The sequence below is a fragment of the Lampetra planeri genome, chromosome 26 (genome assembly GCF_965212315.1).
Source record: "Lampetra planeri chromosome 26, kcLamPlan1.2.h2, whole genome shotgun sequence".
Classification (NCBI taxonomy): domain Eukaryota; kingdom Metazoa; phylum Chordata; class Hyperoartia; order Petromyzontiformes; family Petromyzontidae; genus Lampetra; species Lampetra planeri.
In genome coordinates, this window is record NC_136132.1 from 5,659,164 (window position 1) to 5,673,801 (window position 14,638).

A 14,638-nucleotide genomic window follows, 5' to 3' on the forward strand; every position below is an offset into this window, starting at 1 on the left:
TGTCTCCCAAGTGGCGATGTTAACACATGACACCAGGTACTCATTCGAGGGAAGCTAAGTCGACCTAGAGGAGGCCCGGGACCAGTTCAGCGAATCGTCACCGGTGTTGGCCCGTGAGCGTCAACGGAACTGGGGTCGCGACCACGCCAGAGGAGACGCGGCAGCGACGACGGCGACAGTGACGACGCCCTGTGTGCTGAGATCGGCGTGGGCCTCGAGACGAGTGGGACAACTCTCCACGGGGGGGGGGGGGGGGCAGCAGTCGCGGGGCGGACCACGTGGATCGACTCCCGCATCGACTTCGGCACCCAAAGTCGGCAGGTCAAGGGTTGTTGAAGCTGGCCACGTGGCGGTGAGCCACGATGCTGGACGACTGCGCGGAGGCCGACCGTGCCCGACGAAGTCCCCCTGCGCTGTGCAAAAATCTCGCAGCGAGCGACCTGTGAGCGCTGGAAAGGGCATTTGACTCTGGTGGAACGGGCGCTAAAAGCAAGACAAAGCGGGTCATTTTAAAGCGTCGGGCCCCGTATTGGCGGTCGAGGCCGTGTTGAAATGAAGTCACGCGCTGGGTAGGTTTAGGGCATCGCGCGCAAATAAATGCGCGGACATTCCAAAGTCAACTATTCGAGGCAAACTAAAGTGTTGCACTGAAATGATTGCATGCATTTCTGTCAATCAACTTTGACAAATTGATTCTAGATTTGAAGCTTTCGTGACTGCAAGGATTCATATTCTTAGGTTTTTTTCGGTAAAGTCACGTAGGTAAAAAAATTTAAATTAATTAAAGTAAAATACAAATAAAATAAAAATCACGTCGTGATTTTTATTTTATTTTACTTTTATTTGTATTTTACTTTTATTAACGTAAAAAATGTTACCTACGTGACTTTACCGAAAAAACCTAAGAATTTGACAAATTTAATTGATCATAATCCATTTGTGTTACGTTTTAAGTAGTTGCAAGTGGATTTGTTGTTGTTGTTGTAAATAATGTAATTGTGTTATCCCATAAGAAGAACTATGGGGGCCTGGCTGATTTCACAATATATTTTAATGAATGCTTAATCACTTTATATAATCGAGTTGTGCAACCTGTGCACAATTTACTTTAGTTTTCTATGTCAGGATGAATTTTCACAATGCTTCTCCAACTCAACGAGCTTCACATTCTATCCCCCACGTTTACCACCTGTCAGATGTTGGGATTGTAACGACCTTCGGCAATTTCGCTGGAAAAGATCGGTAAACATGGAAAGGTAGACCAATGTTCGGGTGGTGAAGGTTTTGGAATTCCTGTGTAAGCAAACCGTTTTTCTCGTGAACATAAAGCAATGCGTTCAAATCCCATTGCGAGACTGCTCGCTAAAGATATTTGCCTCAACTATATTGCCAAAGGGATCCTTTTTAACCAAATAAAAATAATAATGTTCTGTAAAGCCAGGAAAGATATTAACAGCACACTTGAGGACATCTCTTCATTTTTTTTATCTCTCAAAATTTGGCCCAAGATGGAAAACTTATGTTACAGTGTGCCACTGAGTCCGATACTTGGCCACACTGGCAGAGCCTTTCCGAATCCCTCTGTTCCCAGAACCCGCACAATTTATCACTGCGCAGTTTGGATTCCCAGCAGCAGTTTGAGATTCGTGTTGTTTTCAGCTTGAATTCTTTCGACAAAGAGCACTGCTCCGGGCTTTAATGGGCTGTGATGATTTGGTAGCAGAGCCATAACTCTTGTTTTTTCTTTTCCCAATCACCAAGGGAGACTAAACGTTTTCAGCTTAAACTTTGGTCCAAGGGTATTTAAATTTCCACAGAAAGAGAGGCTAGTTGTTATCCCCCCCCCTCGCCCCAATTTTTTAAAAAACTAATTCCTTCTCCTTTTCCATACTTTCAGCCACCTTTCCATCAATTCCGTTAGTTTTTCATTATTGGTAAACGTTAGTCCAATTAAGCTGTTTGCAAGTTATCTCGGCAGTAAGCTTCTCAACTCAGCTGTACGAAAAGACACGTGTATTGTTAGTATTGCTTTAACAAAGCAGGCGATGACAAACCGCACACCTGTGAACTTCGATCTACTCTGTGACATCGGAATGAGGGAGGAGGAGTTAAACCGAGTGTACGATTACATTATCGCCAAAAGGTAGTTTTTACTTTTATGATGATGTGGGAATCGACGTTGCGCAATATATTAGCTGGCACCCCATGATGACAGGTCCCGCCTCTTCAGGGGCATATGTGACCCATCTGTTCGTAAACCACTTCACTCAAACCTAATAAAACCTCAAACATAAAGTGTTGGGCCAAAAATCCCAGACAAGTTTGTTTCTTAATGTTTACTGTGAAACGGTCCGAGCACCTGGCGTTTTAAGGCCCACTCGCACACTCGGGCAAGTGTTCCCTGGCAGGTGGCAGAGCTTCTTGTACTAAACAGGACTTGTATATTTTATTGCAGAGGCAAGTCAGGCACGACAACATTGGACTACCAGAACCATCGCATTCAAAACAACACGATTGAATAGCGACGTCAATCATCGTTCCACGTCAGGTAACATGAAGCACTTAAAAACCTCGCGACCTATAAATCAGCCAGCTGATCATCGGGATAACCGCCACCGGCTGAAGCCGGGGGAAAGTTGTCGCTGGCGACAATGGAACAGCAAATAAATCAGAAGACGAAGGAAAAAATCCGCGGCCGTGCACAGGCACACTTTGTTCCAGCGCTTGGCCAACATGCGTTGCAGGGTTTTTGTTGTTGTTGTACTTCGTCAGTCTGCGATGGTACGCAGGGCAGGTTTCTCACGCACGTCAGAGGTCCTCCAGGAAGTGTCGTTCACTGTAGAAGGGCTCTTAGTGCCGGCTCCAACAGACGGAGGTTCAAATGTCCACGGCAGGAGGATCACTTGACCCAATGCACCGTTAGGGGTCACCCAGTAGCGCGTGTAGCGTGGTTGGCACGGGCCCTGGCGCAAGCAGTGAAATGGGGCCCTCCATGTGTCCGCCTTTTCCCTTCTTCGTATCTCAGAATTTGGGGCCCGTCAAGCCCACGGGGCCCCGGTGCAATTGCACCGCCTGCGCACTCGGCAGCAACGCCGCTTGGGTGGTGACAAAGATGCACGCGCGTTCGCGATCACCCGCGGTGCGGTACCGTGTGTCACGGGAGTCCGTTGCGTCAACATTTTATACCTTCCTCTCTATTTGCGAGCGTACGCAAATTGCCGTGGGTTTCCGAGAAAGGTAGCGTCCGTCCAGGTCATCGCTGGCTGCAGCCTTTTCTAGGAGCATCCCTGCCCTGCCAAGAAACCCACAAACACACACACATGCAACAGACACAAAGACACTTTACCGCGGCTGCAGTTGTGTCACCAAAGGCGTGGACGTGCGTTTTGACTCTTGTGCTATCGGTTGCCATTCCTATGCCATTGTTTCAGAGTGAGGCCTTCAAATTGTCCTTTGGCAAGGAAGACTTGTACAAAACTCGGTGTCAATCAGTTCAGCGCAGATGCTCAAGCGATCTGACCCAAACGCACCGCGCCACGCGTACGAAGAGCAATCACATGGCAAAAGCAAAATACATCGCTGTTGTTGACGTACGGCGAGTTAATTAGCGTTTTAAAAGAGCGTGTAAATGTACACAGGAACACTACAAACACGAAAAACATATTTTCTCGCAATCATCATTATAATGAACGATGCAGATACCAATACACTTACGAAACAATAATATTATTAAATGACAGCCCCCCCCCCCCCCTTTCTCAATGCACTGGAAGATGGTGGCCTTTCCAATTATTTTCGGTCTTGGGGGTTGCTTGACCATACTTCACCATGCTGGTCAGTGTGGGCTGGTGAAAGTGGCAAAGGGGCCAAGATCCGTTGAGATTTCACTCGCCACTGATGGTAGCCGTAGCACGGTACCGGACTCGCCATCTGAATCTTGCAGTGTTCCAACCGCTGCACCACCGCTCCAATCCCCGTGTACTTATGTAAACGTTATACTGTACGACAAATTAATAAAAGCAATTTTGCATTTACCTGCTTTAAAACAGGTGTTGTAATTAAAAGAGATTGATGTTTTTGCGTTTGACATTAAAATAAAACTTTCCATCTCATGAAATGTGTGTTCTCCGTGAGACATCATTAATGCTTTCATTGATTGGTACATCAATTTTTTTTGTTACTATCAAATCTCCCGTGAGAATGGGGTGTGTATGACCTGAGATTGTCTAGTGGCGGTGTGAGACTACGTTACGGGTGGTCTTGTACCGCAAAACACGCGAGTCCAGTCTATAGCCGGACCACCGTACTCGACTCCGTAAAATACATGCGCATTGTGTAAATGTGTAAACTGAAGCACCGTTGACTTATCAGTGGGAGACCGGTTAGAGTGGCGTAGCTATCGAGTGTGCAGGCGGTGCAACTGCAACCAGGGTGCACGGGCCAGCAGTACCCAGACGACTGACACGAGGACTGGCTTGCAAATGTCCACGACCGACGATGATGATGGTGACCATGTTGGCGGCTGTGAACATTGAAACTAACCCAATGTTCACAACACCCTACAGAGCTGTGTTCTTCACCGATTTTCAGAGGTGGGGCCTCTTTCGCCGATAAGACATCAGTGTGTGCAGGCCGCCACACGTTTGAAACCATTGGGGTTCGACAGCATGATGGCGGGGTCTTTTCACATTCGTGTATCGTCGGGGGGGCCGCACATCAGAGGCCGCACTGAAGGCCACCAAGGGCCGCCAATGGCAATGAAGAACACCGATCTACAGAGAGTTGGATCGATTGCTTTGCCCTTTGCCCTGTGCACGATATACACGGCGGAGCTCACAGCAAGGTGTGTCTCCCACGTGTCGTCAGTGCCCCCTGGTGAACCCAGCCCATAGTGGTTCCAGTGCGGGGTTCACAAACAGCGAGGGGAGAGATCCGCGAACGAAAGACAAAGCAGCGGGCGCAACAAAGTGTACCGAATGTTCATGACGAAGAAGACAAAGAACTCTCGCATCGTCTTAACAGACTTCGAGGGCAAGTGCCACATTTGTCTCCTCCCCAGTGGCTATGTTCCACACACACACACCTCACCAGGTACTTATTTGAGGCTGAGTCGACCTAGGTGCGGCCCAGAACCGGTTCAGATAATCGTCTCTGGTGTTCGTGGCCGTGGGCGGGAATCGAACTCGGGTGGCCGGGTTCGTCGCGCAGTGAGCTTAACCGCTGCACCACCGCTCCCCAAGCAGAATACTGATATGAATTAATACATCCATCGTCATCATCATCAGCCAAGGTCAGTCCACTGCTGGATGAGGGCCCACCCAAGCGATACACACGAGCCGATTTCATTACTCTATCTCCTAAATGTATGGCCGCTCGGACGCGTGTTCCGTTCCTTGGATGTCATTCCGTTATTATTCTTGACCATATGCATGAGTCCACATTGAAAAGTATGACGACGACATCCAGGCATGTTTGACTTTGTATGTCACGCTACAGGGGGCTCAGTGGTGCAGTGGTTGGCGCATTGCGCCATGAAAGCCGCCGACCTGAGTTTGACTGCCGGCCACAACAAACTGTTGATGTCTCAACAGGTCCTGAGCCTCCTCCTTTACCAACCTGCGCTGACCACAACCGACGCAGCATTTTATTAACAAATGAGAATTACACTATATACGCCATGCATGTTATATTTACATAATACTACGTACATGTAATTCGCCGTTGGTGTTATGTATTAAACATCTGTACATCCCTATAGGCATGCAGCGCTTGGCCGCTCAGTATTATATTCCTAACCTCTGACACTGCAGTGCTTCCACACCCCCACGGGTCACCTTAGGTCACACAAATGCACATGTAAATCATCCTACAGACTGAGCTCAGATTTCAATGGACGGAGAACCGACTGAGGCGAGGCAAACACAAATGAGCTAATTTTAAAAATCCATAGACTGGTTTCTGAGATCCCCCCACCATGAATGATACACACAGAGATAAACACGCGCACACACTCTCTCTTTGGCGGGGGCTCTAATTAATAACTGGGTAATTGTTATTGCAATGGATCTGGGTCGAGTGTGGTTAGGCACGGGAGGGGAGGATTTGGATCATCACCCTCCCGGGGCTAATGGGGTGCCCCGTGTCACGGTGGCAGCTGTGGGAAGTTGTTTGGGAGAAAACCCCTGGCGTTACGTGAAGACAAACGAGCTGTAGACACGTGTGCCAACCGACTGCCGTGATCGTGATGATGATTGGATTGCGTGTTATGATGATGATGATGACGTTGATTATTTATTGATATATGAACGTGATGATGATTGGATTGCGTGTTATGATGATGATGATGATGACGTTGATTATTTATTGATATATGAACGTGATGATGATTGGATTGCGTGTTATGATGATGATGATGATGATGACGTTGATTATTTATTGATATATGAACGTGATGATGATTGGATTGCGTGTTATGATGATGACGATGATGACGTTGATTGTTGATCGATATATGAACGTGATGATGCGGATATATGATTGTCAATCGTTCATAAACGATTTTGTTTGATGTAGAGTGTTACGATGATTGATGTCTGATAATTAGTTTTATAATCGATCATGAAGATGATGGATGGATTATCATGGTAGATGTGTGTCATGAATTATTATGATTAATATGAATATGTATGACTGAGCATTATTAATTACTGATAATTAATGTGTATTATTAATAATGGTGATGTTAATGAAGACGCTAATGATGATGGCGATTAATGTGTATTATTGATGATTACTAATTGATTATTATGATGATATCAGCCCACATTGATAGTAGCCCATATGGTGGTGGTGATGATGTTGATGATATCAGCCCATATTGTATCCCTTACAGGGCTTCCCAAGCGTTACGTGGCCATGTGTACCACTCAGCACCTTCACCGTGTCATGAGCCCGACTGCCATGAGCATGCTGGGACATTGAAGAGCGCTTTTAAATGGAACGAATATCCTCGTATCCTCATATAAAATAAGCTAAAAACTTTAGCGCTTGAGCAGGCGCACATTTGAACTATGTAATGTTGAGCTCTGTGATACTAACACACACTATATTGTTCGTATAATCGTTACATTTGAATAATAAGATAAATACGGAGTATGTCTCCGTCTCTGTAAATAAAAAATCATGTATTTCTTAAACAACGCATCAGCCGCATGGCCTTCCTTATGGTAGTGAATTATAACAGCAGCAACAAGACAAGCAAACTCTAGGCCGGTTTCGACAGTGTCTCATCAGTCAGGCTTGCTTGAATCAATGCTGGTGAAATGCTTGTCATTATAGGCAAGGACCCTAACCACGGCCGTAATTATAATATATTATAAAATATTATAAAATATATATTATAATATATATTGGGGGGGGGGGGGGGGACACATCCCCCCCCCCAATATTCAAATATGCTCAAAATGTCCCCCCCAATATATTGCTATAAAATAGATTTGTGTTTTATATGATTGTGTTTATGGTTGTACTTTATTAATTCCTAATCTCTGCCATTACATACAATTAAACAATAAAAGGTAAAAAAAACCAGAACAATGGAATACAATACACAATTAGACATTATTGTAAAAAATAAATAAAAGTCCATCCTGTGTGTTAGTGATTTTTTGTTATTTTAGGCAGGAAATTAGTTTTCAAATTTCGAATTTTTTTCTGGGGATGTACCCCCAGACCCCCTGAAAGATTTGGTCCCCCCCCAATGTTGACTCCATGGCTACGGCCTTGACCCTAACCCCTTACAATATCGGTTGTCAGTTGGGCGCAAAAAGTTACATCGTGATACACAACTTAAATATTCATTAGAGTTGTTGTGAAGAATATAGCTAAGTTAAATTAAAAGACAATATATTCAGTGATGTATTAAATATAATAGGACGTTACAAATTGCAATAACCGCATAAAATGTTGTAGTCAATTGCCAAAGTATATTATTTGGGTCTTTCGGTAAAGTCACGTAGATAGGTTCAAAGAAAACAACCACTTGTGTTGCGATCGAAACGTCGTAGTCTTTGTTTTTTGTTATTTTCTTTGAACCTCTCTACATGACTTTACCGAAAGACCCAAAGAATATGAATTCCTGCAGTCACGAAAGCTTTAAGTCAAGATTTAACTGCCAAATTATAATTATCGGGACACTTTGCGTAACCCTTTTAATATTTAAATGTGCATGTACAATGTAGGTATTGTATTATTCACATGCTTGCATGTTGCATCGACAGGGCCCCATCGTTTAGAGATTGTGCTCTGACCAATAACATCTGGTGAACCAGCGACATTTGTTCCGGAAGCCTGACTCTGCTGATGAGACCTAGAAGGTCAAAACCGGTCAAATGTTTCATGTTTTTATACTTAGAACAAATGCCGATGAGGCTAAACAAACATTTAATTTTTTGGGGAGATGGGACAGAGAAATTAATGTATTTCTGTTTTGCTTTAACGGTGTACGATGTGTACTGTATATTGATGCATATATATCTACATTGAAAGTTGCATCATTATTCCATGATCGTTTTATAGTTCCCAAATTTGAAGTATTACCGGCTGTCCATCGTAAACACAAACCCACTCACTATACGAACGTATTGTTGTTATGTTGAGGTCACACCGCTGCGGAGATGGAGCGATGTGCAGGGACGAGACGGATTGTGGCATTCATGCAGCAGTGGATTGACCATGGCTGCTGCTGATGATGATAGGACATACAGACCTCTTAACTGTTATAAAACAATTAGTTAGCGATGTATTGTATGAGATTACTAAAATGCTCTTTGCGTAGGCCCTATACTATTTCGACCGTGTATATATCGTAGTCATCATCATTGCAAGCAGGTGATCAGGCATAGGTCTAAAAAGGTTCCTCTACCATCGACAACATACAGACTGTCAATCAGATTGCGGGAATGACGAATGAGTCTCAAGCACCTTTACACGGTTTATGTAACTTATTACAACGAATCTAACGCCTCACAAAAACGTGTGTTCACAAGTGGTAACATTTGTGTTAATTAGTCAAATGTGTATGCTTAGAAGTGTTAGTTGCACACACATTCACAAGAACTAGTAAACAACAATACTGTACTATAATTATACGAAGCACTTATCAAAAAGTTTGAGACAAGTCGGTCAGCAACCTTATATAATGTGTGTACGTATGAAGTTTGACAATTAGTAGTGTGGTATTGAAACATTTAAGCACAGGTGTACACACAAACATGGCATTCACATGCATCGTTCACTCAACCTTCAATTAAAAATCGCACACGATTTGTCCCGTCTTGTAACGTAAAGAAACAACAACAGCTTAACATTATCGGGTAATGGCCCTGACTATGGAGTCCCAAGAAGGATCTGAAGCGGGATAATTGCTCGAAACGTGAGTTGTATATTTTGTGGTAAAAGACAATGTTCGTAAAACATGTGCACCATTGCAATGCCCTCCAGGTTCACCTTTTCAGTTAAGCATGGACGCACACAGAGGTGAAAACATGTGAACACACAAACACATTTCCCTCAAGCACTAACACATTTACAAATAATTTGCATACTTCTTTTCAATCGACTGTCAATGCGTCCAGGACCTTGCTCAGATATCACTCCACTCACCACTGATTCTATCCGTAGCGGGGAATCGAACTCGGGTCGCCGAGTTCGTAACACAGCGCGGTAACCACTGCCCCACCGCCTCTACTGCAAGCACGACTCACTTTCAGCCCAATGTCAATCCACTGCTAGATGACCCCCTCCCCATGCCGTGTCGGTCACGGGGGTTGTTCACGGCTAACATCGGTGATAACTTAACGCCTCCTGAGCCCAACTTCCCATAAGCCACAGTGACCAGCGTGGCGAAGTATGGCCAAACAACCTCCAAGCATTTACACTATGAGACATCTTCTTTACCAGTGGCAAAATATAGTAATAGGTTTTTACCCTTTCAACTGGTACAAAAACTCACACCTTTATACAAGGGATCAACTTCAAGGACAGTGCATATCATTATCAGAGTTGTTTCTTTTTGTTTGCATTTTGACTGCTTGTGGTTATTGCAAACATGATTCCTTGTATAAAGGGTGTCAGTTTTTGTACCAGTTGAAAGGGTAAAAACCCTATTACTAAACCTCCAAGCACTAAATGTTCGCACACAAAAAATTCGGGATGACTCGGTGGCGCGATGGGACGTTTTGCGCGGTGCGCTATGAACCCGGTGACCCGAATTCGACATTCCCCAGGCCACGGCCAACATCAACGGTGGGCAAATGCATTGGAAAGATGTGATTAACCATGCAAAAAAGATTTAACTACACTTATTTGGACCGTCTTATTTGACAGACAACTATTACAGGTTATTGATAGACAGCCAGTTTTGTTTTACCAGGTTTAGTTTTTTCTTTTTTCACACTTTTGGTATGTAGGCTAGTCGTAGTCACAAACCGCACCTCTCCATAACAAAGGCTCAGTCTTTTGTTATGCAGTCTATTCTTAGTCTTAAGCCTCACCTTACCATATTTATAAAAGTGTGCCGTACTTGGCCCTTCCCCTCTTCAATCATTATATATACGGAGTGGTAGCTCTTGTAATCTCTCATTTACTTGATACAGCTGTCGTGGCTGTGACGGTTCCACCTGAAGACGGAAGCTTGTGTTGCCTCCGAAACGTCGTGATTTTTATTTTATTTTTATTTTATTTTACTTTCATTAATTTTAAATTTTTACCTACGTGACTTTACCGAAAAAACCTAAGAATATGAATCAGAACCCGGTCCCGTGCCCTTCTTCCCGTTCGTCATTACGGCACTCCTGACAGCACACAGCGACTCATAGAAATCCGCACCGCGTGTGAGGGCTTCATCTCACCACTCGGCGCTGGTCACTCAGACAGAAGGTGCAGATAATTCGCGGCTCCCCTGCGCAGATACTCGCCGCGGTCGCCGCCGCCGCTGTCGATCCTTGCATCGCTCGGGTGACCTGCACGCCTCCCCCTCCTCCTCCGCCGTGCTGCTGCTGCTGCCCGCAAGGCTGCCCAGCCAGCAAGGTGTTGCCCAGGTGCGCGATGTAGCTTGATGCCAGCAGCAGCGTCTCCAGCTTTGAGAGTTTCCTGTCGGCCGGCTCGGTGGGGATGAGAGTCCGCAGAGCAGTGAAAGCGGAATTCACGGATTGCGTTCGGTCCCTCTCGCGGGCATTGGCCGCTCGCCTCTGCGGTCCGCACGGCACCATCACCTCCTGCTGCTGTTGCTGCTGCTGATGATGATGCTGCTGCTGATGATGATGGTTATGATTGTGTTGCAGATGCAGGCTCGTGCTGCTCCACTGATGCGCGCGTCTTGCCGACTCCTTGCAGCTCAAGTCGTCTTGGCCAGGGTTGTTGCAGTCACCGATGTCTTCCTCGGAAGCGCCGCTGCTGTTGCTGTCTCCCGCATAGCCAGCAGCAGCTGCTGCAGCAGCGGCCACGGACTGCAGCTGTAGGTCGTTCTGAAGCAAGGGGCTTTGGTACAGCGCGGCGCGGAACATGGCTGCATTCAAACGCGAGAGGGATGATGCTGCTGCTGGTGATGCTGATCGTGATGATAATGACAATGCTGATGGTGGTAGCGATAACGGTGCTGATGATGACAGTGGTGATGGCACAAATGATCGTGATACTGCTGCCGATCGTTGGAGTGATGACAATAACGATGAGGCTGTTAACGATAGTAAATGTTGACGATGATCTCAACGATAGAGCATCCGCGGTGCGATTCTAGAGAGTGGTGCGACGCCGGTTGTGCCGTGGTTTTAGCCCCACACACACGCACGCACGTGCAGAGACTTTCTCTAAGAGAGGGATTGTGAAGAGAGAGAGAGGGGGTCCCGGTGGCGGGGAGGGCTTGCGTTCACTGCCGCTGGGAGCTCAGTGGGGGGAGGTCAATATATAGATGGGGCTGGCCGGGCGAGCGTAGCACGGCTCCACGTGGATTCATCATCAGACACGTGTGTGAGGCCAGCCACGGGGTGACGTCTCGGTACGCTCCTCCACCGCCGTCTATCGCTTTGCGGTGGAGCGGCGGAACGCACGGTGGGGTGGGGGGTAGCGCGCAGCGCAACGAACCCCAAACTGCCCAAGTTCGATACCCGCATCAGGGCCACGAGCGTCATCGGTGACAATCATCATCCGAACCGATTCTGTGCGCACCACCCCCCTCCCACCCACCCACCACCACTCACTTTGCCAATCCGCACGGACCAGAGTGGGGTAAGCGTTGCCAAACAGCCACACACCCCCACGACGGATCCGGCGTGCGGAAGTCTTCGTCCAAAAAATTGTTTGGCTCAGATGTCCCACGGCACGTATGCAGAATAGTGGGGGGGGGGGGTAGAGGCGGTGGTGCAGTGGTTAGCGCGTTGCTAACCACTGCACCGCCGAGCAGAGTTGGATTCCCGACCCATCAGTGTTGAGTCATATCTAAATCGGTCCTAGGGGGAGGGGGTGGGCTCAGACCCACCACGCTTGACCATCGTGGTGAAGTAAGATCAATAACAGCCCCGTGACCGACACGGCACGGGGTGGCCTTTATCCAGTGGTGGATTGAGAACGGCTGGAATGTATAACTTATTAATTCAGACTCTGTCTCCTCGGCAGACCTGTTCTCCACCTGAGGACGGCTACTTGCGTTGTGGCCGAAACGTCGTGAGAATTATTTCATGTTTTATTTTTATTATTTTATTATTTCAATTCTACGTGACTTTACCGAAAGAACCAAGAAGATGAATCCCTGCAGTCACGAAAGCTTTAAATCGAAATTTAACTTGTTAAGTGTTTTATTACTCTGCTCTCAGGGCACCTTGCTTGCGATTAATTAACCATGATATTTAATTAACCATGATAACGTCCACACACAACAAATATACATGTAGAATGCTTAAAGTTGTCAGAGTTGCAGCAAAATACGCCGTTGTACTATATATCTTATACGTCTATGCTACCCGCTTTCACCAACCCGCACTTACGCAGTGTGGTGAAGTATGGTCAAATTGCCCTCACGGTTGGATAAGCGGGGTGTGAAAGAAGTTCAACATAGATTACATACGACACACACAGCGTGGGGAGGCCCTCATCCAGCAGTGGATTGTCTAAAGGGCTGTACATGTACAGCACTTATAGTCAGTTGGAGCCACTTAACGCTCATAGTGAAGAGTATTTTTTAATTCACCCCTTAATCACCACCAACCACGTTCAATCCGCTGTTAGATGGTCATCTCCCAAAGCCGCTGCCGCACTACTTTATAAAATGTTGAATGTATCACTTATAATGAATATTAAATATAATGTATCACTGGGCCACTTGCATTGAAGCGTATTATAGCAACGTCTCAAATATTTAAAGTATTTAGGGGTAATTTATTATTATATTTATAATTGCTCCCAATCAGGGCCGTCACCGTGATGTCGAAGCGCGGGGCCCCCCAAAGCACGGGGCCCAGGACGGTCGCCCTGATACGCCGTACCCCAGAGGAACGGCTCTGCTCCCAATTTCCAGAGAATTCCCATTTGTATTGAAGTCTTGAAAAGAAATGGCAACTTCGTGGACTTAACGCACGTTCGCCTCGCTTCAGTGTAGATTGTGAAGTGCAGGTTCAGAGGATTATGAAGAGTCATTATAATACAGTATTACAGATCTACAATATGAATTTTTTTGATAAGATGCTCATGCTGTTAAAGAAAGGAAAGTGAATGTCTCATTATGCCTGCATCATAGGAAAGATGCTGAGCCTTTGAAGGCACAATAGAGTTGAACATTCACTGACAACCTTACCGGAGGACCCGGAGAAACATCCACGTAATAACGGGCAGAGAGAGAGAGACACGCAAACTCCAAATGTACAGCAGGCGTTAGGGTCGGGATCGAGCGCACGAAACTCCTGTATACCAGGCGAGGTAGTTCCCATCTCACCACCGTGGCGTCCCTGAAGGCGGAGGGGGGCACTGCGCTCTGAACCCGGCCATCTGAATTAGATTTCTGACCACGACTAACATCAGTGGTGAGTGACATCTGAACCTGTCCCTGCTGCCTCCATCCCTACCCCCCCTTTCCCACTCCTTCATCAACCCGCACTGACCAGCGTGGTTGGTGATGAGTGGTCAAACAACTCCCGTAACCAACACGGCATGGGGAGGTATTTAATCCAGCTTTGGATTGACAGAGTATCTTGCAAGAGTAACTTAACGGACTGAAAATGCATCGTGACTCTACGTAGCGTGCGGGTGGCCTACATTATATAATTATTACTTTTAAGGCGCTGATATCTTGACGATAACTTGAGAGTATGTTTTTATTTATTTATCCCATGAGTGAAGCTTTGAACTCGTGTTGGACAACCAAGAGGCGAGTATGTACAAGATAACACATGTCCTCTCATGTGTTTTCGGGTTGTCCCCGCATGTTGTTCCGAATTATATCCAACGTTTCGCCCCACGTGCTAGGGAGCTTCTCCATCGGGAACGGAATTGAAGATTAACGCGTCGGTTTTCGCGACCAAAATCATCCATAATACAGGGTGTTTTTAATTATATTCATAGGTTGTTTCGGTAAAGTCACGTAGATAAA

General features: G+C 46.2%; 1 protein-coding gene across 1 annotated transcript; it reads right to left on the bottom strand.

Moving 5' to 3' along the window:
- Positions 1–322: 322 nt before the first annotated feature.
- On the bottom strand, positions 323–11,919 carry LOC144727793 (uncharacterized). Its single transcript, XM_078606905.1, has 5 exons — positions 10,911–11,919; positions 5,617–5,621; positions 3,211–3,292; positions 2,786–2,963; positions 323–483 (listed from the first exon to the last, which is right to left on the bottom strand). The coding sequence occupies exons 1-5, from the start codon at positions 11,562–11,564 to the stop codon at positions 323–325; spliced, it is 1,080 nt and encodes a 359-aa protein (XP_078463031.1). The 5' UTR covers positions 11,565–11,919.
- Positions 11,920–14,638: the final 2,719 nt, after the last annotated feature.